The following is a 27,523-nucleotide window of genomic DNA, read 5'->3' as shown; positions in this document are numbered from 1 at the left end:
TACTTTCTATGTGAGGCAGCTCATGTGTGTTGTGTATCACAGATCATCATTACTTTCTATTGGGGAGGTAGCTAATGTGTGTTCTGTATCACAGAAAGCATCATTACTTTCTATAAGAGGCAGCTTATGTGTGTTCTGTATCACAGAGAGCATCATTACTTTCTATAGGAGGCAGCTCATGTGTGTTCTGTATCACAGAGAGAGTCATTACTTTCTATAGGAGGCAGCTCATGTGTGTTCTGTATCACAGAGAGAGTCATTACTTTCTATAGGAGGCAGCTCATGTGTGTTCTGTATCACATAGTGAGTCATTACTTTCTATAGGAAGCAGCTCATATGTGTTTTGTATCACAGAGAGAGTCATTACTTTCTATAGGAGGCAGCTCATGTGTGTTTTGTATCACAGAGAGAGTCATTACTTTCTATAGGAGGCAGCTCATGTGTGTTTTGTATCACAGAGAGAGTCGTTACTTTCTATAGGAGGCAGCTCATGTGTGTTTTGTATCACAGAGAGAGTCATTACTTTATATAGGAGGCAGCTCATATGTGTTCTGTATCACAGAGAGAGTCATTACTTTATATAGGAGGCAGCTCATGTGTGTTTTGTATCACAGAGAGAGTCTTTGCTTTTTATAGGAGGCAGCTTATGTGTGTTCTGTATCACAGAGAGAGTCATTACTTTCTAAAGGGAGCCAGCTCATGTGGGTTCTGTATCACAAAGAGCGTCATTACTTTCTATTGGGGAGGTAGCTCACTCCTCAATGGGACTTCCAGGTTCAGCCAGTTTTTAAAGGACTAATCCCTAGTGAAATTCTTAAAAGGCAAGACAAACCCAGTGCAACGTAGCACTGCATCTGTTCTGCTGCATTTATACTTTGTGTTTTGCGTTTCTATTACTTTACAGTTCAGATTAAGTTTTATTAAATTTAAACTTTGCACTTTCTAGTTTTATTAAATTTTGTATACCGCAGTGTATTTAGGATTATTTTCCAAATTCTGATTATGCTTTCAGTTTCTGTGTAACTTTAACAAATTATCATCATACTTGTATATGTATGTGTATCTTTTACAAATTATATTGTACTTTACATTTCTTGTATTCATAATGCTGAAAACCTGACAGCTTCAGTTTCCCTGAGACCTTTATTACTTCCTATGGGTTTGATAAACAAACATTTTCTAGTTTGGAGAGAAATTATAGTACAGACCTCATAGGGGCTGAACTTACTGTAATCTACAAAAAAAGCATGGAACCAGGTTGTCCTAGAGAAATGAGAGATGCCTTCCATAGAAAGTAAAGAGTTTCTCTGGGGTACAGAATCTCACAGGGGAGAGAGAAGTAAACAGGAGAACATCCAGGGTGCTATACAGTTTCAGTTTGCAGCAAATACAAGTTAAACTGAAATGTTTTCACTACCATTTAACTTGCTTTTGCTATTAGTTTAGTATATATTGCTTTCTGACGATTTAAATAAGTGTATTGTGAATTTTGAGCAAACTTCACCTGCATACAGCTGGCTAGACAAATCAATGAGATCAGCTTGCATAAAATTCTTACAGCATTTCACAATACTTATGAGAGATCTTTAGACATACCATTGAAACTCCCCTGTTAAGCCCAGGGAATTGCCCTTTCCCTCTCACTTTCTGAAGCTGTGTTTTATTTTAAAATAGAAAAAATGTAAATGTAATTTGTAAAAGATACACAGAAATATACAAAGTTTAATACTAAGTTATTAAGGTAACAGAATCTTTAAAAACATAATCAGAATTTGTAAAATCGGCACTAGATCTAAATCTAAATGTATTAAAATATAAAAGAGAATGTGCAAAGCTTGAATGTAATAATACTGAAAGGACCCATTCTGAAGTGTAAAATAATATAAAATACAAAGCAGATATGACACACAGCATAAGACATGGTTGCTATTGTGTGGGAGCACCATGGAACTTCTCTGTGTTGTGGCTGCAAGCAGAGATTAGCCCTGTATGATTTACCAGATCATTTGTGACAATTGTAACAAGACAACTATTTACGTATCAGGTGCCTGAATGAGAATCAGACGTATAATCCTTACCTCTCTGGTCTTAAAGATGTTAAACAGAAGTGGAAGACCCTCACTGACCAGCTCCTCATTATAATCCTCCTCCCTTATGGTGACAAATTCCTGCAGCAAGATCCCCATAGCAGTATGCTGTGATTGGTAAAAGGAGGTCTGTAGAGACTCAATCCAGATGTGCAGCTTCCAAGGGACCCCTGAGCCAAGGCAGGTGAGGAACGATATAAAGGTAAATGAGACAAACTGTTATCTATTAATATCTACATACATGGTGATATCTGTGTGTGAATTCCTTATATAAATGTTAATAAAATACTGCTATGTGAAGACAGCATCTTCTGCAAACAATTCTAAAATGCATGCTTAGGTTGGCACGTTCTGTGATGTTCACTGCCCCACTATCCCAGTGTGTGGCGTTCCCTGCCTCACTATCCCAGTGTGTGACGTTTATCTGCACCATTATTCCAATGTGAGACGTTCCCTGCCCCACTATCCCATCGTGTGAAGTTCCCTGCCCCACTATCCCAGTGTGTGACATTCCCTGCCTCACTATCCAAGTGTGTGAAGTGTCCTTCTCCACTATCCAAGTGTGTGAAGTTGCCTGCCTCACTATCCCAGTGTGTTACGTTCCCTGCCTCACTATCCAAGTGTGTGACATTCGCTGCCTCACTATCCAAGTGTGTGAAGTTCCCTGCCCCACTATCCCAGTGTGTGAAGTTCCCTGCCCCACTATCCAAGTGTGTGACGCTCCCTGCCCCACTATCCAAGTGTGTGACGCTCCCTGCCCCACTATCCCAGTGTGTGACGCTCCCTGCCTCACTATCCCAGTGTGTTACGTTCCCTGCCTCACTATCCCAGTGTGTTACGTTCCCTGCCTCACTATCCCAGTGTGTGACATTCCCTGCCTCACTATCCAAGTGTGTGAAGTTCCCTGCCCCACTATCCCAGTGTGTGAAGTTCCCTGCCCCACTATCCAAGTGTGTGACGCTCCCTGCCCCACTATCACAGTGTGTGACGCTCCCAGCCCCACTATCCCAGTGTGTGATGCTCCCAGCCCCACTATCCCAGTGTGTGATGTTTACCTGCCTCACTATCCCAGTGTGTGACGTTTACCTGCCTCACTATCCCAGTGTGTGACGTTTACCTGCCTCACTATCCCAGTGTGTGAAGTTCCCTGCCCCACTATCCCAGTGTGTGACGTTTACCTGCCTCACTATCCCAGTGTGTGACGTTTACCTGCCTCACTATCCCAGTGTGTGACGTTTACCTGCCTCCCTATCCCAGTGTGTGAAGTTCCCTGCCCCACTATCCCACTGTGTGACGTTTACCTGCCTCACTATCCCACTGTGTGATGTTTACCTGCCTCACTATCCCACTGTGTGATGTTTACCTGCCTCACTATCTCAGTGTGTGACGTTCCCTGCTTCATTATCCAAGTGTGTGAAGTTCCCTGCCTCACTATCCCACTGTGTGATGTTTACCTGCCTCACTATCCCAGTGTGTGAAGTTCCCTGCCTCACTATCCAAGTGTGTGAAGTTCCCTGCCTCACTATCCAAGTGTGTTACGTTCCCTGCCTCACTATTCAAGTGTGTGACGTTCCCTGCCTCACTATCCAAGTGTGTGACATTCCCTGCCTCACTATCCAAGTGTGTGACATTCCCTGCCTCACTATCCCACTGTGTGAAGTTCCCTGCCTCACTATCCAAGTGTGTGAAGTTCCCTGCCCCACTATCCCAGTGTGTGAAGTTCCCTGCCCCACTATCCCAGTGTGTGAAGTTCCCTGCCCCACTATCCCAGTGTGTGAAGTTCCCTGCCCCACTATCCCAGTGTGTGACGCTCCCAGCCCCACTATCCCAGTGTGTGACGTTTACCTGCCTCACTATCCCAGTGTGTGACGTTTACCTGCCTCACTATCCCAGTGTGTGACGTTTACCTGCCTCACTATCCCAGTGTGTGATGTTTACCTGCCTCACTATCCCAGTGTGTGACTTTTACCTGCCTCACTATCCCAGTGTGTGACGTTTACCTGCCTCACTATCCCAGTGTGTGACGTTTACCTGCCTCACTATCCCAGTGTGTGACGTTTACCTGCCTCACTATCCCAGTGTGTGACGTTTACCTGCCTCACTATCCCAGTGTGTGACGTTTACCTGCCTCACTATCCCAGTGTGTGACGTTTACCTGCCTCACTATCCCAGTGTGTGAAGTTCCCTTCCCCACTATCCCCCTGTGTGACGTTTACCTGCCTCACTATCCAAGTGTGTGACGTTCCCTGCCTCACTATCCAAGTGTGTGACGTTCCCTGCCTCACTATCTCAGTGTGTGACGTTCTCTGCCTCACTATCCAAGTGTGTGACGTTCCCTGCCTCACTATCCAAGTGTGTGAAGTTCCCTGCCTCACTATCCAAGTGTGTGAAGTTCCCTGCCCCACTATCCCAGTGTGTGAAGTTCCCTGCCCCACTATCCCAGTGTGTGAAGTTCCCTGCCCCACTATCCCAGTGTGTGACGCTCCCAGCCCCACTATCCCAGTGTGTGAAGTTGCCTGCCCCACTATCCCAGTGTGTGATGTATACCTGCCTCCCTATCCCAGTGTGTGACGTTTACCTGCCTCCCTATCCCAGTGTGTGAAGTTCCCTGCCCCACTATCCCACTGTGTGATGTTTACCTGCCTCACTATCTCAGTGTGTGATGTTCCCTGCTTCATTATCCAAGTGTGTGAAGTTCCCTGCCTCACTATCCAAGTGTGTGAAGTTCCCTGCCTCACTATCCCACTGTGTGACGTTTACCTGCCTCACTATCCCAGTGTGTGACGTTCCCTGCCTCACTATCCAAGTGTGTGACATTCCCTGCCTCACTATCCAAGTGTGTGAAGTTCCCTGCCTCACTATCCAAGTGTGTGAAGTTCCCTGCTCCACTATCCCAGTGTGTGAAGTTCCCTGCCCCACTATCCCAGTGTGTGAAGTTCCCTGCCCCACTATCCCAGTGTGTGACGCTCCCAGCCCCACTATCCCAGTGTGTGACGTTTACCTGCCTCACTATCCCAGTGTGTGACGTTTACCTGCCTCACTATCCCATTGTGTGATGTATACCTGCCTCACTATCCCAGTGTGTGATGTTTACCTGCCTCACTATCCCAGTGTGTGACGTTTACCTGCCTCACTATCCCAGTGTGTGACGTTTACCTGCCTCACTATCCCAGTGTGTGACGTTTACCTGCCTCACTATCCCAGTGTGTGACGTTTACCTGCCTCACTATCCCAGTGTGTGACGTTTACCTGCCTCACTATCCCAGTGTGTGAAGTTCCCTTCCCCACTATCCCCCTGTGTGACGTTTACCTGCCTCACTATCCAAGTGTGTGACGTTCCCTGCCTCACTATCCAAGTGTGTGACGTTCCCTGCCTCACTATCTCAGTGTGTGACGTTCCCTGCCTCACTATCCAAGTGTGTGACGTTCCCTGCCTCACTATCCAAGTGTGTGAAGTTCCCTGCCTCACTATCCAAGTGTGTGAAGTTCCCTGCCCCACTATCCCAGTGTGTGACGCTCCCAGCCCCACTATCCCAGTGTGTGACGTTTACCTGCCTCACTATCCCAGTGTGTGACGTTTACCTGCCTCCCTATCCCAGTGTGTGAAGTTCCCTGCCCCACTATCCCACTGTGTGATGTTTACCTGCCTCACTATCCCACTGTGTGATGTTTACCTGCCTCACTATCTCAGTGTGTGACGTTCCCTGCCTCATTATCCAAGTGTGTGAAGTTTCCTGCCTCACTATCCAAGTGTGTGAAGTTCCCTGCCTCACTATCCAAGTGTGTGAAGTTCCCTGCCTCACTATACAAGTGTGTGAAGTTCCCTGCCCCACTATCCCAGTGTGTGAAGTTCCCTGCCCCACTATCCCAGTGTGTGACGCTCCCAGCCCCACTATCCCAGTGTGTGACGTTTACCTGCCTCACTATCCCAGTGTGTGAAGTTGCCTGCCCCACTAACCCAGTGTGTGATGTATACCTGCCTCACTATCCCAGTGTGTGACGTTTACCTGCCTCACTATCCCAGTGTGTGACGTTTACCTGCCTCACTATCCCAGTGTGTGAAGTTCCCTGCCCCACTATCCCACTGTGTGACGTTTACCTGCCTCACTATCCCAGCGTGTGATGTTTACCTGCCTCACTATCCCAGCGTGTGACGTTTACCTGCCTCACTATCCCAGTGTGTGAAGTTCCCTGCCCCACTATCCCACTGTGTGACGTTTACCTGCCTCACTATCCCACTGTGTGACGTTTACCTGCCTCACTATCCCAGTGTGTGAAGTTCCCTGCCCCACTATCCCAGTGTGTGACGTTTACCTGCCTCACTATCCCAATGTGTGAAGTTTAGCTGCCTTACTATCCCAGTGTGTGACGTTTACCTGCCTCACTATCCCAGTGTGTGAAGTTTACCTGCCTCACTATCCCAGTGTATGACCTTTACCTGCCTCACTATCCCAGTGTGTGAAGTTTACCTGCCTCACTATCCCAGTGTGTGAAGTTTACCTGCCTCACTATCCCAGTGTGTGACGTTTACCTGCCCCACTATCCCACTGTGTGACGTTTACCTGCCTCACTATCCCAGTGTGTGACGTTTACCTGCCTCACTATCCCAGTGTGTGACGTTTACCTGCCTCACTATCCCAGTGTGTGAAGTTCCCTGCCCCACTATCCCACTGTGTGACGTTTACCTGCCTCACTATCCCAGTGTGTAAAGTTCCCTGCCCCACTATCCCAGTGTGTGACGTTTACCTGCCTCACTATGCCAGTGTGTGACGTTTACCTGCCTCACTATCCCAGCGTGTGACGTTTACCTGCCTCACTATCCAAGTGTGTGAAGTTCCCTGCCTCACTATCCCAGTGTGTGAAGTTCCCTGCTCCACTATCCCAGTGTGTGAAGTTCCCTGCCCCACTATCCCAGTGTGTGAAGTTCCCTGCCCCACTATCCCAGTGTGTGACGCTCCCAGCCCCACTATCCCAGTGTGTGACGTTTACCTGCCTCACTATCCCATTGTGTGATGTATACCTGCCTCACTATCCCAGTGTGTGACGTTTACCTGCCTCACTATCCCAGTGTGTGACGTTTACCTGCCTCACTATCCCAGTGTGTGACGTTTACCTGCCTCACTATCCCAGTGTGTGACGTTTACCTGCCTCACTATCCCAGTGTGTGACGTTTACCTGCCTCACTATCCCAGTGTGTGACGTTTACCTGCCTCACTATCCCAGTGTGTGAAGTTCCCTTCCCCACTATCCCCCTGTGTGACGTTTACCTGCCTCACTATCCAAGTGTGTGACGTTCCCTGCCTCACTATCCAAGTGTGTGACGTTCCCTGCCTCACTATCTCAGTGTGTGACGTTCCCTGCCTCACTATCCAAGTGTGTGACGTTCCCTGCCTCACTATCCAAGTGTGTGAAGTTCCCTGCCTCACTATCCAAGTGTGTGAAGTTCCCTGCCCCACTATCCCAGTGTGTGACGCTCCCAGCCCCACTATCCCAGTGTGTGACGTTTACCTGCCTCACTATCCCAGTGTGTGACGTTTACCTGCCTCCCTATCCCAGTGTGTGAAGTTCCCTGCCCCACTATCCCACTGTGTGACGTTTACCTGCCTCACTATCCCACTGTGTGATGTTTACCTGCCTCACTATCTCAGTGTGTGACGTTCCCTGCCTCATTATCCAAGTGTGTGAAGTTCCCTGCCTCACTATCCAAGTGTGTGAAGTTCCCTGCCTCACTATCCAAGTGTGTGAAGTTCCCTGCCTCACTATACAAGTGTGTGAAGTTCCCTGCCCCACTATCCCAGTGTGTGAAGTTCCCTGCCCCACTATCCCAGTGTGTGACGCTCCCAGCCCCACTATCCCAGTGTGTGACGTTTACCTGCCTCACTATCCCAGTGTGTGAAGTTGCCTGCCCCACTAACCCAGTGTGTGATGTATACCTGCCTCACTATCCCAGTGTGTGATGTTTACCTGCCTCACTATCCCAGTGTGTGACGTTTACCTGCCTCACTATCCCAGTGTGTGAAGTTCCCTGCCCCACTATCCCACTGTGTGACGTTTACCTGCCTCACTATCCCAGCGTGTGATGTTTACCTGCCTCACTATCCCAGCGTGTGACGTTTACCTGCCTCACTATCCCAGCGTGTGAAGTTCCCTGCCCCACTATCCCACTGTGTGACGTTTACCTGCCTCACTATCCCACTGTGTGACGTTTACCTGCCTCACTATCCCAGTGTGTGAAGTTCCCTGCCCCACTATCCCAGTGTGTGACGTTTACCTGCCTCACTATCCCAATGTGTGAAGTTTAGCTGCCTCACTATCCCAGTGTGTGACGTTTACCTGCCTCACTATCCCAGTGTGGGAAGTTTACCTGCCTCACTATCCCAGTGTATGACGTTTACCTGCCTCACTATCCCAGTGTGTGAAGTTTACCTGCCTCACTATCCCAGTGTGTGAAGTTTACCTGCCTCACTATCCCAGTGTGTGACGTTTACCTGCCCCACTATCCCAATGTGTGACGTTTACCTGCCTCACTATCCCAGTGTGTGACGTTTACCTGCCTCACTATCCCAGTGTGTGACGTTTACCTGCCTCACTATCCCAGTGTGTGAAGTTCCCTGCCCCACTATCCCACTGTGTGACGTTTACCTGCCTCACTATCCCAGTGTGTAAAGTTCCCTGCCCCACTATCCCAGTGTGTGACGTTTACCTGCCTCACTATCCCAGCGTGTGACGTTTACCTGCCTCACTATCCCAGTGTGTGAAGTTCCCTGCCCCACTATCCCACTGTGTGACGTTTACCTGCCTCACTATCCCAGTGTGTGACGTTTACCTGCCAATTGTTTGATTGTGAGCCTGCATTGTGTGGCTGTTTAGGGACCCAGGTTTTTTTGGAAGAGACCTTGACGAGGTACCTGGGCTTTTCCCATTTGGTCAGATATGGTAACTAACTCTTCCATTGCTGCTTTTTATCTTAGTTGAGAGCTTGTGAATGAGTGCTGGACTTTTTCTGTGTGTTATATTAATGTATTATTTTTTTGTAATTTTCCCTGTTTGGGCCTTGCACCCAGGCCTGACTTGGGTTAACTGCCTGTGACTCTGGTGACAGTGCTGGTTTGCACCCAGGGCTGTGCATGTTGCAGGGTCATGGGATGTGTACCTGATCCGGCCTGGGAGTTCTGACCCCACCTGTGTTTTGTATGTTTGGGGAGATTACATAAGCCTGTGCACCCTCCTTTTTTCACAGTTGCTTTTTTTCACAGTTGTTTGGTTGTGAGCCTGCATTGTGTGGCTGTTTAGGGACCCAGATTTTTTTGGAAGAGACCTTAACGAGGTACCTGGGCTTTTCCCATTTGGCCAGATGCAGTAACTAACTCTTCCATTGCTGCTTTTTATCTTAGTTGAGAGCTTGTGAGTGAGTGCTGGACTTTTTCTGTGTGTTATATTAATATATATATATATATATATATATATATATATATATATATATATATATATATATATATATATATATATATATATATATATATATATATATATATTAATATTGAACCCTACTACTCTCTCTCTCCAGACTATTACTATATCCTTAGGGTGATTATTTATATAACCCTTACGAATTCCCAGTATAATTCATACTGAGTCCTAACCAGTAACCACAGAGGTATCCAGGTTATATTATTAGTGAGTGCCACTTTATCATATTTGTGTTTTTAATACACACATCTTTTTAATTTTTCAATTAATAAAAGTTAAATTTTAATTGTAGCTATGTCCATTTACTCCCTGTACTGGATGATTGTCTAGGGCAGGTCACCAACCTTTCGGACCTCAGGGACCACTAAACTCACAATGTTGAATCCCGTGGACCACTAACATGATTTTTTTTAAAAAAAAGGTACAAACCTCTATAATGTGTGTGTGTGTGTATATCTATCTATATATATAGAGCAGGAAAAGCGCACTCTCACTTAAAAAACCATCTACCAGGGTGCAGGCACAGATTTGTATAGAAGAGATGAAGCTTGCACTCACTGGGTTTTTGAAAAAGTTGCTTTATTTAGCACAAAAATGTGAAATGTGACCAGCTTGTGCAATTATGGCACAAATGGTTGTAAATGCTTCTCTGGGATCCCCTTTGTTCAGAAATAGCAGCTATATATGGCTTTGGCATTGCTTTTTGCTAATTAGAAGGCCGCTAAATGCTGCTGTGCACCACACTTGTATTATGCCCAGTGAATGGGGTTAATTAGGTAGCTTGTAGGGTTACTTTTAGCTTTAGTGTAGAGATCAGCCTCCCACCTGACACATCCCACCCCCTGATCCTTCCCTGACCCCTCTCAAACAGTTATCTTCCCTCCCCCACCTAACAATTGTTACTGCCATCTTAAGTACTGGCAGAAAGTCTGCCAGTATGTAAATAAAAGCCTTTTTTTATTTTATTTATTTAAAGATTGTTTTTTTTTAAATATATTTGCTGCAGTGTAGGCCCCTAACGGTATCTAACCCTCCCCTCTCTACCTATTTCCTGCCACCTTAGGTACTGGTAGCTGTCTGTCAGTACCCAGTTTGCTGCAAATTAGGATCTTTTTTTTTTTTTTTTTAAATAAGATACATTTTTTTCTGTAGTGTAGCTTCCCCCCCCCCTCAATAGCATATCCCCTCCCAGATTCCTTTACTTTATCGTATCCCACATAGGATCCCCCTCATTGCCCCTCACTGCCGCTGTAACTCAATATTTTATTTTTGTTCCTTTAGCATGGCGTAGTGCTCCCACCCCCTCCAGCGATGGGCCGCCCATCCGCCTTCCTCCTAATCCTTCTACGCCACCAACGATCGGCACAGAGTGGCTCTCTCTGCATGCATTGGCAATAGACCGGAGGGTATTGCACGATACCTCAATATTGAGGCATCGCTGCAATAACCTGAAAGCAACTGGAAGCGATTGCAATCACTTCCAGCGCTCATTTTCACTGAGGACGTACCAGGTACGTCCATTGTCATTAAGGGGTTAATAATATAAAAATAAAAAAAATGGAGGGGAGGAAAACAAAAAGTGATGTACTGTAAGTCCATTTGAAGGAATTAGGAAAACTACTACAAAGAGACAGGTAAAGGGAAGAAAATTATTGAAATATAAGAGAATTTTTCTTTTTTTATATACTTTAATTCCACTATTTCAAGCCAAGACTATACCAACCTCTTCTGGCTTTAGAATGGAAGCATCATCCTCTGAGCAGCGCGCCGGCCAGGCAGGAGGAGTAAAAATTAAATCTAGCTACGCTATCGTAATTTAACTCCTCCTCCGTCGGTTTTCACTGATGTCCAGTCAGGCACTGTAGGGATTTGCGGTGCTACGGGGGTGACACCATCAGAGGAGATTAATCCCTGCTTGATGGTGTCACGGACCACCAACATCTTCTCATGGACCACTAGTGGTCCAAGGACCACGGGTTGGCGACCGCTGGTCTAGGGGACACAGAGATGCTACTAAAAGTGCAAACTTTGGTCAGCTTGATCTGACCTCACACTACATTTAAGTTTGCATCACTATTCAGAATGTATTAAAGTGTCTAATTTAAACAAATAATACATGTGCACATATATATACAACATTTTTACTATTAACATTCAATAATTCTTCCAAAGAACCATAACAATAGAATTATTTTTGGACCATTGCAGTAAAGTTATAATGAAACATAAACCATCTCCTAATCAAGTATTTTTAACTGTCCAGCTCTTATATACTGTATTATCACTTCCTTATTTATTACACTATTGCAGGGCTTAGCTGAGTGCTTAAAGACCCACAGAACTGAAGTAATACAAAACTACCTTAGATCCAATGTCCTAATAGCCAGCAGCAATGCATCTTAAGTTATCCTGGACCTCTAATGACACTCTGAGGGCAGCGGTGCAGTGGAGGAGCTAGGCTGCTATAAACAGGAGGAGAGACACAGCAAACACTCAGCGCAGCTGATCTTACTGTGTAATTATGCACCGGACTGGGTGAGATGTTGGGGGCAAATGGATTTTTGTATTATTTAGTATGAGAGCAATTTTCATATTTTTGGACAGTGTGCCGGAAGTTGTGTATGTTTTAAACTCATGCTAAAATCTGTAAGCTGCAGACGATACACAGTGCTACAATATGAAGATTACTGTCAGACTAAATAATGCAAACATGCTCTGGGTGCATGTGCCAGTTATCTGTATTAAGTGTTTGCATGTTTCTGTGTGGTATCTGCACCAAGTGTATGTTCCTCTGCATTGAGTGTGCCAGATATCTGTACCAACTGTTTGTGTGCCCCTCTGCCCCAGGTATCTACACCAGGTGTCTGCATCTCTTTGTGCCAGGTATCTGTACTAAGTGCGTATGTGTCCCTCTGCAATGGGTGTCTGTGTGTCTCTCTGTGCCAGGTGCCTGCATGTCTCTGTGCCAGGTATCTGCACCAGGTGTCTGCATGTCTCTGTGCCAGGTATCTATACCAAGTGCCTGTGTGTCCCTCTGTGCCAGGTATCTGTACCAAGTGCCTGTGTGTCCCTCTGTGCCAGGTATCTGTACTAAGTGCTTATGTGTCCCTCTGCACTGGGTGTCTGTGTGTCTCTCTGTGCCAGGTATCTGCACCAGGTTTCTGTGTGTCTCTCTGTGCCAGGTATCTGCACCAGGTGTCTGCATGTCTCTGTGCCAGGTATCTATACCAAGTGCCTGTGTGTCCCTCTGTGCCAGGTATCTGTACCAAGTGCCTGTGTGTCCCTCTGTGCCAGGTATCTGTACCAAGTGCCTGTGTGTCCCTCTGTGCCAGGTATCTGTACTAAGTGCTTATGTGTCCCTCTGCACTGGGTGTCTGTGTGTCTCTCTGTGCCAGGTATCTGCACCAGGTTTCTGTGTGTCTCTCTCTGTGCCAGGTATCTGCACCAGGTGTCTGCATGTCTCTGTGCCAGGTATCTATACCAAGTGCCTGTGTGTCCTTCTGTGCCAGGTATCTGTACCAAGTGTTTGTGTGTTCCTCTGTACATTGTGTGGGTCTTACCCAGGCTACGGAGATCCATAGTGATATCTAGATATCCATGCTCAGCACTGTAGTACATGGCCTCTTGCAGTGCTTTCATTCTGGCCTTGCAGAGCCTGGCAGGGCGTTGGTCAGAGCTGCCTGTGCTGGATGTGTCACTTTCTATTCCCTCTGCTAGAATCTCCTCTAGGGACAGGACATCCCCTGAAAATTGCTGGGGCTGGGTCAATAATTTACGCAGAATGTTCCTAGAAATGAAGAGAAAAATCATTATATACAACCACTGCCTAGAATGGATTGCTTTCCTAAGTTGTGTAGTTTTGTGAGTGCCTTTGAGCTGCTTGCTCAGGTATACATATATCTTGGCCCTACCTAGCTAAATGTTTACTAGATGAGATCCCCTCCCAGAAGGGGGCATGGACAGAAATAACCACACCTCTTTTACATAGCTGAAGATGCTCTGGTTTCCTCATCCCTAGTTCTTTCCATCATAGGATAGACAGAGCTGGGTCCCCTCTCTGGACCTATCTGAAGTAAGAATAGGTGGTGTCTGTTTAAGCTATATGATCCCACCTGGCTGCTGTCACAGGCTTTCAGGTGTACCAGACATGATTGTCTATGTTATCAGGCTTTGTTAAAGAGTGTATTAGCCATCTGTGTTACTACTGATAGAATTAGCCACTAGCTTTGCCTTTCTGGCTCAATTTGGTAAAATGTAGTTTTATTTTTATAAATAATAATTTTGTTTCCCTTATTAGCAGCAGTTATTTATTCCGTTTTTCTTTTTACTAAGGCTGATGTTCTTATATGAAACTTGTAATAAGATACAACCTTATTGGTCTTGTAAGTTAGGACTTTTTTTTTACCATAAGTGATCTGTATTTACCTTTTTAAACTTAAATTTGTTTATGCACCTTCTTTATATGTAACATCTATGTTTGTCTAGAAGAAGAGGCGATCAGTCCAGATAAAAAATAAAACATAACTTATTTTCACAAGTATAAAATGACCTCAGAGCCCACAGTCCAATTTCAAAGGTGTTGTGTGTCAGATTGGCTTACACGTTTCGGCGTGAGCCATAATCCTAGCCTGACACACTGCACCTTTTTAAATCGTTAAAACGCACAGTGATTAGAAAATAAGCAAAATTAGCAAAATTTGCATGAATCGCAATAACAATTGTCAGTACTATGTAACTTGGCAACAAAGCCCAGAAGTTACATATATTAACAGACATTTTTCACTTATAGTTAATAACATTGTCATATTAAACCCGCAACCTCCTGAGAATATACAAAAATAATACTCCAAATTTGCAAATGTAAGTACATAATATTCTACATAAAAAAATTAAATAAATGATTAATTAAATAGATAAATATGATGAAAAACAAGTGATAGCACTCATAAATTCATAAATCCATTCATAAATCCACAAAATCATAGATAACCATATGTACAATAGTTGTGTAACTCAGAATCAGACCTAAGCTAACCAGTGAAATAATGGGTGATCACAGGACAACCCATTATTGTAGCGTATGTAGTACGTACAGTGTCCAGATTAAATAAATACTAGTTGGCTTATCTTTACATACTTGGGGATCTTGGACAGCAATACCATGGAGTTTCTCTATGTTGAACATCCCAGAATGCCTATATTCCATCATTTGCCAAAGGTCCACAATTCACTAACCAATGTCCAGGGGAGGCCGATAGTCAGTGGGATTGGTTCTCTTTCTGAAAAGCTTTCACTGTGGCTTGATGAGGTTCTACAACCCTTGGTTAAGAACTTACCAAGCTACCTCCGAGACACCAAACATGTCCTAAAGATAATTGAAAATGTCAGGTGGGATAAACAACTGAGTTGGCTTACTATTGATGTTAGTTCACTCTATTCTTCCATCAAACATAGTCTTGGTTTGGAAGCATTGAAATTCTTTTTATTCAACTATACAGATTATACATCTTGCTTTCAAGAATATGTTTTGGAAGTTGCAAGTTTCCTGTTGACTCATAATTTTTTCAGTTTTGATGGGAAGGTTTATCTGCAAATGTGTGGGACGGCCATGGGGGCTAAGTTTGCCCCGTCTTATGCAAACATCTTCATGGGATGGTGGGAGCTTTCCCACATCTTTGCAGATTCCAACCCCTTCAGGGAGCAGATCAGTGTATATAGACACTATATTGATGATCTGCTCCTAGTATGGCATGGGGATCAGTCATCAGCTCTATCTTTTGTAGAATGGTTGAACAACAATGAGGTGGGCTTGCGATTCACTCATGAGTTTCCTGGAGATACAATTAATTTCCTTGATTTAAGACTGAGGGGATTATCCAATGGAAAAATTGAATCAAGTGTGTATCGCAAGCTAATTTCGGGCAACTCTTTATTGAGTGCCAAAAGTTGTCATCCCTCATATGTACCTAATGCTGTGGCAAAGGGGCAGTTCATTCGCACTAAAATAAATTGTATTGATAAAGGTCAATATGAAAAGGAGGCGGATGAGCTTTGTAGCAGATTGAGGGAGAGAGGATACAAACAACATGTGGTTGTGAAAGCTAGACAGGAAGTACAAGAATTGGATAGGGATTGTTTGCTAATTGACAAGGACCTGACAATGAATAAAACTTTTGATGGAGTAACCTTCATCACTAACTATAGTGTACACTATAACAAGGTGTGCAATATAGTGCGTAAACACTTCAAAATGTTGGTTGCTGATGACCTTTTGGTCCCAGTAGTAGACAAAGGTATGAGATGTGCCTACAGGAAAGCTAGGACACTGGGGAATCTTGTAGCACCCTCGGAAGTGATTAAGCCGAAACTAAAAGCTTCTACCTGGTTACAACATAAAGGCATGTTTAAATGTGGTAAATCCAGGTGTACTTGCATTTTTGTGGTATATTTAATCACATGTACAGCATGTTCCCTGCGGTATGTGGGGCTCACCACAAGAGATGTGAATTCTCGTATTAGAGAACATTTCTCCACCATCCATATTGGCAAAGCGAAAACACCCCTTGTACAGCATTTTTTTCATTACCATAATAAGAGTATTGATACCTTTGCATGGAACATCATTGAAAAAATACCCTTGGTAGGTAGGGGTGGAGATCGAACCAAAAGGCTTGAACGCCAAGAAATGTATTGGATCTTCCGATTAAAGACGAGATTGCCTTTAGGGCTAAATTCCGAATTTGACTTAATTCATTTTTGGCAATAAGGGAGATAATTCACTATAGAGAACCTTAATGGGTATAGCCTTAGGGATATATTGTGTATATTCAGGTGAGCCCTCTGTAGTAATCCATATGTGATAGACATATGGGAGCATTATGCTCCATGTTGCTTTTGGGGCAATACAGTGCTTTAATCTTGATTCCACTGGATGTCTAAAATTTAACACATGGGAATACTAATGAGGGGGTTACAAGATATGTAAAGATAAGCCAACTAGTATTTATTTAATCTGGACACTGTACGTACTACATACGCTACAATAATGGGTTGTCCTGTGATCACCCATTATTTCACTGGTTAGCTTAGGTCTGATTCTGAGTTACACAACTATTGTACATATGGTTATCTATGATTTTGTGGATTTATGAATTTAGAGTGCTATCACTTGTTTTTCATCATATTTATCTATTTAATTAATCATTTATTTAATTTTTTTATGTAGAATATTATGTACTTACATTTGCAAATTTGGAGTATTATTTTTGTATATTCTCAGGAGGTTGAGGGTTTAATATGACAATGTTATTAACTATAAGTGAAAAATGTCTGTTAATATATGTAACTTCTGGGCTTTGTTGCCAAGTTACATAGTACTGACAATTGTTATTGCGATTCAAAGGTGTGTTCATGCAAATTTTGCTTATTATCCAATCACTGTGCGTTTTAACGATTTAAAAGGGTGCAGTGTGTCAGGTTGTACAGGCTATGATTACGGCTCAGGCCGAAACGCATAAGCCAATCTGACACACCACACCTTTGAAATTGGACTGTGGGCTCTGAGGTCATTTTATACCTGTGAAAATAAAAGTTACGGTTTATTTTTTATCTGGACTGATCGCCTCTTCTTCTAGTCAAGCTTTGTCTATTGCCCGAAGATTTGTTCAGGTATCGGGACTGCCAGTCGATACTCATTGGACCGTACCCCACACGTGACAGCTCCACTGCGACAGTGGTGACGTTTCCGGAAGACGCCGGACGCCGATGCTAGGCACAGCGGGCTGGATACTCTCGACGGATCACGTAGCCTTGGATGCAGTGAGTCCGTGAGTAGGCTCGGTTGGAACCAGGTTACCCGTTCGGAAGCCGCAGTAAAGTCCGAGACAGTGGAACGTCAGGTGAGCTGTGTCACAGTGTGTAGGGGGTCAACAACTCACTTGTTGGGATATTGTACTTCGAGTTAAGAGGACTGGTTTAGTGCTGCTAGCTTTACAGTAGCATTTAAGAGTATATTTTGCTTTCGAGCATTTACAGCTGAACAGCGACTTCCATGACTTTACATCTATGTTTGTATCATAGCCGTCTAGACAATATGCCCAGACAATAAACAAGCACACATATATATATATATATATATATATATATATATATATATATATATATATATATATATATATATAATCTTCTTCATTATTTATTGTGGTAACGTTTCGGGGTTAACAGACCCCTTCCTCAGACCAAACGTTTGGTCTGAGGAAGGGGTTTGTTAACCCCGAAACGTTACCACAATAAATAATTAATATCTATATCCAATAGTAAAGTCAATAATCATGAGTACATAGGTTAAACCATAAGTCTGAAGATGGGTGGCGACCTGAAACGTCACTGGGAATAAACTTATTTCTTCAAAGACCTGGCGAGTGATTATTGACTTTACTGTATGGCTATTAGTGAAGCACCCTGGGCAGAGAATTTTGAAAAAGTTGTTACGTGAGTGCTTGACCCTATCTGGAGTTTTATATATATATATAGTTAGCACTGCCCACAGTGGATATAACAATAGGGGGAAAAGACAATAATAATGTAAGGTGGATGGAAAGCTTTTAGCATCAGCTGTCCTTTAATTACATGTACTAAGGTAACTGTACTCCCTACTGTTTGAATTTGACAAATCTAGACAAATAGACCTTATAAAATGGATGCCCCCAAGACAGCACTTTTACATGTAATTACTCAAAATACCTTCATGGAAATTAATGTTAAACAACAAATAAAGTTTTCAATCAATGTATATAACTGAATTACAAAATAATATTTTTTGATGACGTCCCTTTAAAATGGCCCCAAAGAGCACCGGCTCTGATAAAATGCTGAAAAATCAAACAGATCTTAACCTGGTAGATCTAGAATTAAAGGGACATAAAAAACACTATTTTTTCTTTCACGCTTCAGTTAGAGCATACAATTTTAAACAACTTTCTAATTTACCTCTATTATCTAATTTGCTTCATTCTCCTGGTATCTTTTGTTGAAAAGCATATTTAGATAGACTTGAGTTTGGAGCTAGCTGCTGATTGGTGGCTGAAGTTGTATGCCCATTTGCATTGGCTTATAAATGTGTGCAGCTAGCTCCCAGGAGCGCATTGCTGCATCTTCAATTAAAGATACCAAGAGAATGAAGCAAAATTATTTTATCTGAATCGTGAAAAAAAAATTTTGGGTTTCATGTCCCTTTAAATCCAGAAACACAAAAGGGTCAGCAGAAACACAGTATATAATACAACAGCTGACTAAATTATTAATCTGAACAAGTGAGTGGATTCAACAAGAGGTTAAATCTGTAGGAGAGGAGTTTTAACAATTCAATAATCAGGCAGAAAAAAAGAAGAATAGCAGACCTAGAAGATTCACAATATAGTAATAATGAAGATATACTGGAATTGCTGTCTAAACAATTATGGATAGAAATAAAATAGACAATCTGGAAAATTGATCTAGACTGCCAGAATCCATGGAAACGAAGATATAATGAAACTTGCCAGAATTTAGCTCCAGTTGTTATTGAAAGGGCTCATGGTGTTGGGGCCGAACGAGAAGAGGAGGGTTTGTTGTGCTAAAACCAGTTATTGCTAAATCTCTGAACCTTTGGAATAAAGTACTAATCATAAGAGCGTTTAGGGCAACTGAAATATGAATGTTTACAAAGGGAATATGATTCTGATTTGTTAAAATGACTCTGCTGTGAAATCCTGCAAAAGAAGAGAATTCTCTACATATATTGACTCATTTAAAAATATTGATATCCCAGCTAGAATAATTTATCCAGCTATATTAAAGGCATAGTCGAGTCAAAATTAAACTTTTATGATTCACATAGAGCAGCAATTTTAAGCAACTTTCTGATTTATTCCTATAATCAATTTTTCTTCATTCTCTTGGTATATTTTTTTAAATGTAAGCTTAAGAGCCGGCCCATTTTTGGTTCAGCACCAGGGTAGAGCTTGCTGATTGGTGGATACATTTAGACACCAATCAGAAAGTGCTACCCTGGTGCTGAACCAAAAAATTTAAATACTGCAGCTGCTCAGAGTGTAAGTGGGGCTTGAATCATGTCAGCACATAACAAATTGAGTTATCAGATGGTACAAGCACCTTAGGCTCTCTGAGCAAGTGCTGTGTTTACAATTCTAGTGCCCAGTGAATACACTTTTGAAACAGCTATAGCTTTAATTAGAAGTAGTTTTGCTAATACATGTATATTACAAAAAATGCTTCTATTCAAAAGTGAAATGTGCCCATGGGGATTCCAATTTTGCCTGGAATGTCCCTTTAACTAAATTGGATAACAATTAATGTCTCATTATTATTTAATGTTTCTTTTTCTTCTTCCTTATTCCAAGATAGAATAGGTGTGGGGGGGTACATAAAGTTTGGGAAATAACACAGAATTTCAACTCCTTAAAGGGACACTGTAGTCACAAAATAAAAAATATGCATCTATATTAGCACATTTTCAATGCCCATCATGTTCCAAATAGTTACCGTTTGTAAGAAATCTTGCTCCGAATTTTCTAACTTTTCCAAACCCACTGCTTTGCTATCGGTTTGTTGTTTCCAATGTGGACGTACAACTCCAGTTGGAAGATGGCAACTATTGTACGCTATGCACATGCGCGATATAGGTAAACGTTATTGAATACGTCACAGACTTCATGTCAGGATGCAGTAGACCCGCTCTATCGATCTCGGATCCGAAAACTTTGCTACGCAGGAAATGTAAGTAACTTGTGTGCTGGAGCTTAGAGAATCTCCCTAGAATTAACGAGCAACTTAAAAAAAATTATTTATAATATTTTGTTTAAAAAAAATTATACCGAAAGTAATAGTAATAAAATAATGAAATATTACTGCACTTGACTTCAGGGAGATAGTCCTTTTTAAAAAAAAAAAATAGTATTATAGCGGTAAGTTATACCATTTAATTTGAACTAATAAAATATATATTTTAAGACAACCTTTCAACAGTCAAGCTATTGTTGGAATGGAGTATGAGAGCAAAACTGTTAAAGGCTTCTCTTAATAATATATATATTTCACCCACAAACGTGTAAAAATATCAACATTCTCTTATTTATCTCAGGCTTTTTTTAAATTCTAAATATTATTTTAAAATGTCATGAATATTGCACTAAGGCAATATTACATTATTTTTATACTTATTTGAGTTTTCAATTTAAATTTAAACACATAAGTGTATGCAAAAATCAATGTCACACTTTGGGCTTCCAATTATTATTGAATTTTATGTGTCTCAAAGAAAAGAGGCTCATTGAAACTGACCAGTAAATTGCAACTCCAGAGATCTTAATCAACCACTATTCAAAGTCTGTGTTATTTAAAAACAGCTGCTTCTGCATCTTTCTTATAGCACATTTTAGAAATGATTATTCATATCATATGAATATATTATATCATTTTATGGACATCTTTACTTATGCCTAAAAGAACCCTACAGATAGGATTTCATATTCAGTACTCATTAGGCAATGAATGATGTAAATAGATAATGCTATACTATTGGTGCTAGTTTTATGATGCAGAGTCAAAGTCACCTACTAAATCTATCAATGAAATGTTATAATATTGATTAATTACATTTTGAAATAATAAAGTTATTATTTTGATTAAATATTTAAAATTGTATAGTTGAAAGCACTAAACAATTGTGGACCGCTAACATTATAGTGTTGTGACACCTAAAACACTGTAAAAAGACTGGAGAGACGATCTTAGAGATTTATACTTGAAATGCGCATGCGTTATTGTGAATACATTGTTGGTAATGTAGGCATCAGTGCCGTAATCTGCGCATGCGCGAATAGACAAACCAATTGCGAATGCGTAAATTGACAAACTCATATTATAATTATATGCAAATACACGCAATCAGATTGGTAATTGAGGTACCGTGTACGGTCCATATTTGAGGGCTGGAAGAAGTGATGTCATGTGGGTAAAATAAAATTTTATTTTATAAAGATATGGAGCTTGGTTTCAAGAAAAAATAAGGTAGATTGGATTGTGTTGATTAATGTTGTTTAAAATATGTGGTCCGTTTTGAACCGAAAAAGCAAAAGTTAGTAATCCTTTAAAGAAACATGGAATAATATACAGCCACAATTGTTTTGGGATACTGATAAGGCGGTACTTAAAGGGACAGTCAACACCCGATGCAACTTCACTCCATACCTTAGATCAGGAATAGAAGATGCAGCTGCACCGCATCGCATGTTGATGAGCTCTAACGGTATAGAAGTAATCACCCAGAATACATATGTTTATTCTGTGTAGATATGGCCACCAAACTCCCCCCACTGTTAGGTATTTACTTTCCTTTTATTTGAATCTTCCAATCATAATCCAATCCTCAGTTGGATTAACAAGCGTTCACAGAGAATCACGCATGCGCAATGGATAATCACAGCAGCACTTACGATTTCAGCTTGCGTTTGCAAACGGGCAGAAGATAATGCGCATGCGCATTATCAGAAACAGCAACGTCACCCTTTGGAACATGAATGAGCAGGGAAAATATTAGAGAAGGGGACGAGGGAGGATGGGGAGGAGTTTGGCGGCCATATCTACATGGAATAAACATTTGTATTTTGGTTGATTACTCCAATACTGTTAGAGTGTTTCAACATGCGATGCAGTGCAGCGGAACCTTCTATTCCTGATCTAAGGTATAGAGTTAAGTTACATTGAGTGTTGACTGTCCCTTTAAGGGGGAAATACTAGCTTTTACTGCTAAAAAATTTAAACAAAATCAAATTCAAGATGAATTAACTTTGCAAAGATTATCACAGACTTATAGTAAATATATTGAAACTCCGTCAACTGAAAATAGAATCTCATATTGCAATGCAAAAGCCAGAAATTACTTCCTACGTATGAATACGATAAAAGTGCAACTAAGATTTAAAGGAAACTTTTTTTAGTTGAACAAGGCATGGAAAATACTTGCCAGTATTACTAAAATACAAGAGAAATCTAACAATATGTTATTGATCAATTATAATTAGATTTAAATATGACTGAAGAGATAACAGAAGTTCTTCTTTAATATTATGTCAACCTGTTCCTCTCAGATAATGATATAAAATTTAGATTTTGGGAAAAAATTAGCTTACCACAAGCTCCAACTGATTTATTGGAGAAATGTAATAAACCGATTTGTATTATGACCATGGGGAAGTCTCCTAAAGGGTGATGGGGGAAACCAGATGTGAACTCCTTGCCCAGTGTGCTTGGAGGAATATGGCTGCCTGCACCTCACTGATGAAGCCCATAGGAGGCCGAAACGATCGTCTGGGATTGTCATGTTCCTTGTTCAGAGGAGAATTGCCTTGTATTTCCGGGCTGGACTGATCTTGTTAAGGGGATCAGACTGATATACTTCAGGAAAGTTTTCCTCTGTTAAAAGCACAACTGGGCTAAAAAAGGCTGCACCTAGGTGGTGACTCGCCATACAACAAGCTACTGAGCTGTTGTTTATAATAAACCGATTTATAATTCCCTCCACGTCTTCCTTAGTAAAGACATGACCACAGGAAAAGTATCCGGGCCCGAAAAACTACTCATAGAAACATACAAGATATTGAAAACTGAAATTACTAACTTACTGGTAGATTTGTTTAATAAATAATTATCTGGAGAATTAAAACCAAATGTACTTTTTACAGGCAAAATATACGGTATTTCTAATTTTAAAATTAGATAAAGATTCATGCAATCTAAGCACTTACTGGCCTTTATATCTGCCAAATGCATATTATAAAATCCTAGTCAAAATCATGTCTAATAGACTAAGTCATTTAATACCAAACAGGGTTTATTAAGTCTAGAACTGCTATTATCAATATTACAAAGGCAAATATGGCTATTCAATTATATCATGAAAAACATCGATAAGCCTTCTTAGCACCCTTGGATGCTGAGACGGCATTTGATAGAATTGAATAGGATCATCTAAAAATGGCTTTACATAATTTTGGTATTTAAAGGGACAGTTTACTCAAAAATGTTCTCCCCTTTAATTTGTTCCTAATGATCCACTTTACCTGCTGGAGTGTATTAAATTGTTTACAAGTAGCTCCTTTACCCTTATATTGGCATTTGAAATTGTTGATTTAGCATGTGGTATCCCCACCTATTCTGAAAGTTTGTGGCCGCGCGTACCAGCTATAGATAAGCTTTGTAAACACAGCCAGCAGAAGAAATTACACTCCCAGTGTGATAAAGCAGAGATAAGGTAATAAAATGTTGATTTCCCATTGTTCTCTCAAAGTACTGGTGATTGTTTTAAGGACAGATATAAGATAAAGAAGCAGGTATATTTGCACAATGTGATACAGTAATGAGATCGGATTATACCTACAAGCTCAACCCATTTTATTAGGTTCTGGCTTCAAAACACAAAATCAGAGCTTTAATATACACAAATAAGCCTTAAAAAGCTAATTGTCATACATTTTTTACTCTGCAGTTGGTAAAAAAAGCAATTGTAAACACATTAAGGGAAAAACTATTTTACAGTATACTGCCCCTTTAAGGTAACTTTATGAACATTTTTCAAGCTTTATATGAATCCCCAAAAGCCTCAATAATTATTAATTGTGCCTTTTTTTAATTTTCCCTATGGGCTTTGCACCTAAGCTTGTCTGGGGTTAACTGCCTATGTCACTGAAAGCTGTGCAGCTGTCTGTGAGTGCTGGTGAGTACCCAAGACTATGAGTTTAGCAGGGTCATGGGGTGTGTGTGTACTTAGTCCAGTTTGAGAGTGCAGTCTATTTACATGTTTATAAATAAATATATATTTGCGTATATATATGTGTGTGTGTTTAATATATATATATATATATATATATATATGTATGCATGTTGCAGGGTCATAGGATGTGTACCCGGTCCGGTATGAGAGTGCAGTTCCCTTCCGTGTTTTGTATATGTCTAGGGTGATTACATATTCCTGTGCACCCTTTTTTTGTTTTCAGTTTGTTTGGATTTGAAAGCTTGCATTGTGTGGCTGTTTTAGGGTCTCAGGTATTGGAGAGGACCTTGACGTGGTACCTGAGCTTGTCCCATTTGGCCAGATGCGGTGACTAACCTTTCCAGTTTTGCTTTTAAATCTTAGCTGAGAGCTTGCAAGTGAGTGCTGGGTTTTCTCTGTGTGTTGTATTAATTTGTTTTGAAATTTTCCCTATGGTTCTTGCACCCAGACCTGTCTGGGGTTAACTGCTTGTGGCTCTGGGGACAGCACAGCTTCCTGTGAGTGCCAGTGGCACCCAGGGCTGAGCATGTTGCAGGGTCATAGGATGTGTACCCGGTCCGGTATGAGAGTGCAGTTCCCTTCCGTGTTTTGTATATATATATATATATATATATATATATATATATATATATATATATATATATATATATATATATATATATATATATATACTGTATATATACACACACACACACAGACACACACACACACACACACACACACACAAAAATACATGTCCTTTAAATGTTCTGCAGAGGGTGATGATACCTTGCTCCTGAGCATTTTTTTGGAGATGGGACTAATCTCACTAGTTAAATGGCTTTTACTGTAAGTTAAGAAAATGTATGTGCTTAAAAGAAAAAAAAAGGGGGTACATGAGGCATGTGTGTGATTGTTTTACTCCAGTACTGGTCTGCAGATCTTTTGACAACAATAACTTGAGCTCCAAACAATTCCTACCTATGTCCATGCGCAGCAGCATGGCTAAAACAATTCATATCCTCATGCAGTGATGAGTAGACTCCTCCAGTATTCAGCATGTTAAAGAGAGGGTCAGCTCCTCTGTCCAGGAGAAGACTGACTATCTCATAGTTACCTAGAAAGTACAGGGGAATAAGGGAGAGGCAGTGAGAATAGAGGGGAGATCAGTTAGACAAGAGGCAGTGTAATGAGAGGGAGGCAATAAGATAGACACAGTTTGTTGTGACTGTTAATGTGACAACAATGAAGAAGAACAATACACAAGACCAGGTGAGAAGGTGATGGGAGATACCGGTGTGATTTACCTGCAGCTGCTGCTAACTGTAGGGGAGTTTCTATATAGCTGTCGTCGCTGCTGTTCTCTACTGAACCTTCTACATGGGCACCCGCATCTAGGAGGAGCTGTGAGACACAATGAATGTAAAGTCACAAATATCTTGTGCACCCTGCTCAGGCACACCAGCTACCTACCTGTGCCACTGAGATGTGTCCATGAAGCACAGCCAGAGTTAGAGCTGTCCAGTGACGGCTGTCTGGGTGCACTGATGGGTGCCGGGGTGAGCTGCCAGGAACCTGTGAATGACATAGAATGCCGCAAACATAGAGCGTTACCCCATCAAATACACTGGATGTTGCTGTGTGTAAGTCCGCTGCTGTCAGTGTGCTCTCCTCATGTCAGTCCTGTTGTCACTAATTCCAGTGTCCTGTCAAATTCCTGTCATCAGTCCCCCTCACTGTGAGTTTAATTCTGCTTGTGCACTTACTGCGACATCCAGCTTAGCTCCGGCTTCTATCAGCACTTGCACCATTGCCTCATCTCCTGATGCACAAGCATACATAAGCGGGGTGAGACCCTAAAAGATACAAGCAAGAAAGTGTTTTATCCCAGTCCTGATAATATCTCTTCCCCTGAGAAAAGTCTGGATCATGTGTGTAACCTGCTGGGAGTGACCAGTACTGACAGTATACTGTACCTGCTGGGAGTAACCAGTACTGACAGTATTCTGTACCTGCTGGGAGTAACCGGTACTGACAGTATACTGTACCTGCTGATAGTGACCAGTACTGACAGTATACTGTACCTGCTGGGAGTGACCAGTACTGACAGTATACTGTACCTGCTGGGAGTAACCGGTACTGACAGTATACTGTACCTGCTGGGAGTGACCAGTACTGACAGTATACTGTACCTGCTGGGAGTGACCAGTACTGACAGTATACTGTACCTGCTGGGAGTAACCGGTACTGACAGTATACTGTACCTGCTGGGAGTAACCGGTACTGACAGTATTCTGTACCTGCTGGGAGTAACCGGTACTGACAGTATACTGTACCTGCTGATAGTGACCAGTACTGACAGTATACTGTACCTGCTGGGAGTGACCAGTACTGACAGTATTCTGTACCTGCTGGGAGTATCCGGTACTGACGGTATACTGTACCTGCTGGGAGTGACCAGTACTGACAGTATACTGTACCTGCTGGGAGTGACCAGTACTGACAGTATACTGTACCTGCTGGGAGTGACCAGTACTGACAGTATACTGTACCTGCTGGGAGTGACCGGTACTGACAGTATACTGTACCTGCTGGGAGTGACCGGTACTGACAGTGTACTGTACCTGCTGGGAGTGACCGGTACTGACAGTATCCTGTACCTGCTGGGAGTGACCGGTACTGACAGTATACTGTACCTGCTGGGAATAACTGGTACCGACAGAGGCCTGTACCTGCTGGGAGTGACCAGTACTGACAGTATACTGTACCTGCTGGGAGTGACCGGTACTGACCGTATACTGTACCTGCTGGGAGTGACCGGTACTGACAGTATGCTGCACCTGCTGGGAGTGACCAGTACTGACAGTATACTGTACCTGCTGGGAGTGACCAGTACTGACAGTATACTGTACCTGCTGGGAGTGACCAGTACTGACAGTATACTGTACCTGCTGGGAGTGACCAGTACTGACAGTATACTGTACCTGCTGGGAGTGACCAGTACTGACAGTATACTGTACCTGCTGGGAGTAACCGGTACTGACAGTATTCTGTACCTGCTGGGAGTAACCGGTACTGACAGTATACTGTACCTGCTGATAGTGACCAGTACTGACAGTATACTGTACCTGCTGGGAGTGACCAGTACTGACAGTAT

At 42.1% G+C, this 27,523-nt stretch overlaps 1 protein-coding gene across 3 annotated transcripts in view; it reads right to left on the bottom strand.

Moving 5' to 3' along the window:
• Positions 1-27,523, bottom strand: part of ABTB2 (ankyrin repeat and BTB domain containing 2) — a 222,824-nt gene that overhangs the window by 87,203 nt on the left and 108,098 nt on the right. For all 3 annotated transcript variants that reach the window (XM_053720534.1, XM_053720535.1, XM_053720536.1), the window contains 6 exons: positions 26,133-26,222; positions 25,840-25,941; positions 25,674-25,770; positions 25,348-25,483; positions 13,118-13,344; positions 2,079-2,257 (listed from right to left, as the gene is read on the bottom strand). In XM_053720534.1, the coding sequence (XP_053576509.1) occupies positions 2,079-2,257; positions 13,118-13,344; positions 25,348-25,483; positions 25,674-25,770; positions 25,840-25,941; positions 26,133-26,222 (831 nt within the window). The remainder of the gene's footprint in view (positions 1-2,078; positions 2,258-13,117; positions 13,345-25,347; positions 25,484-25,673; positions 25,771-25,839; positions 25,942-26,132; positions 26,223-27,523) is intronic.

This window comes from Bombina bombina, chromosome 7 (genome assembly GCF_027579735.1).
Source record: "Bombina bombina isolate aBomBom1 chromosome 7, aBomBom1.pri, whole genome shotgun sequence".
Lineage (NCBI taxonomy): Eukaryota > Metazoa > Chordata > Amphibia > Anura > Bombinatoridae > Bombina > Bombina bombina.
Note: the sequence above shows the minus strand (reverse complement) of the source record. Positions and strands in the feature narration are given on the sequence as shown.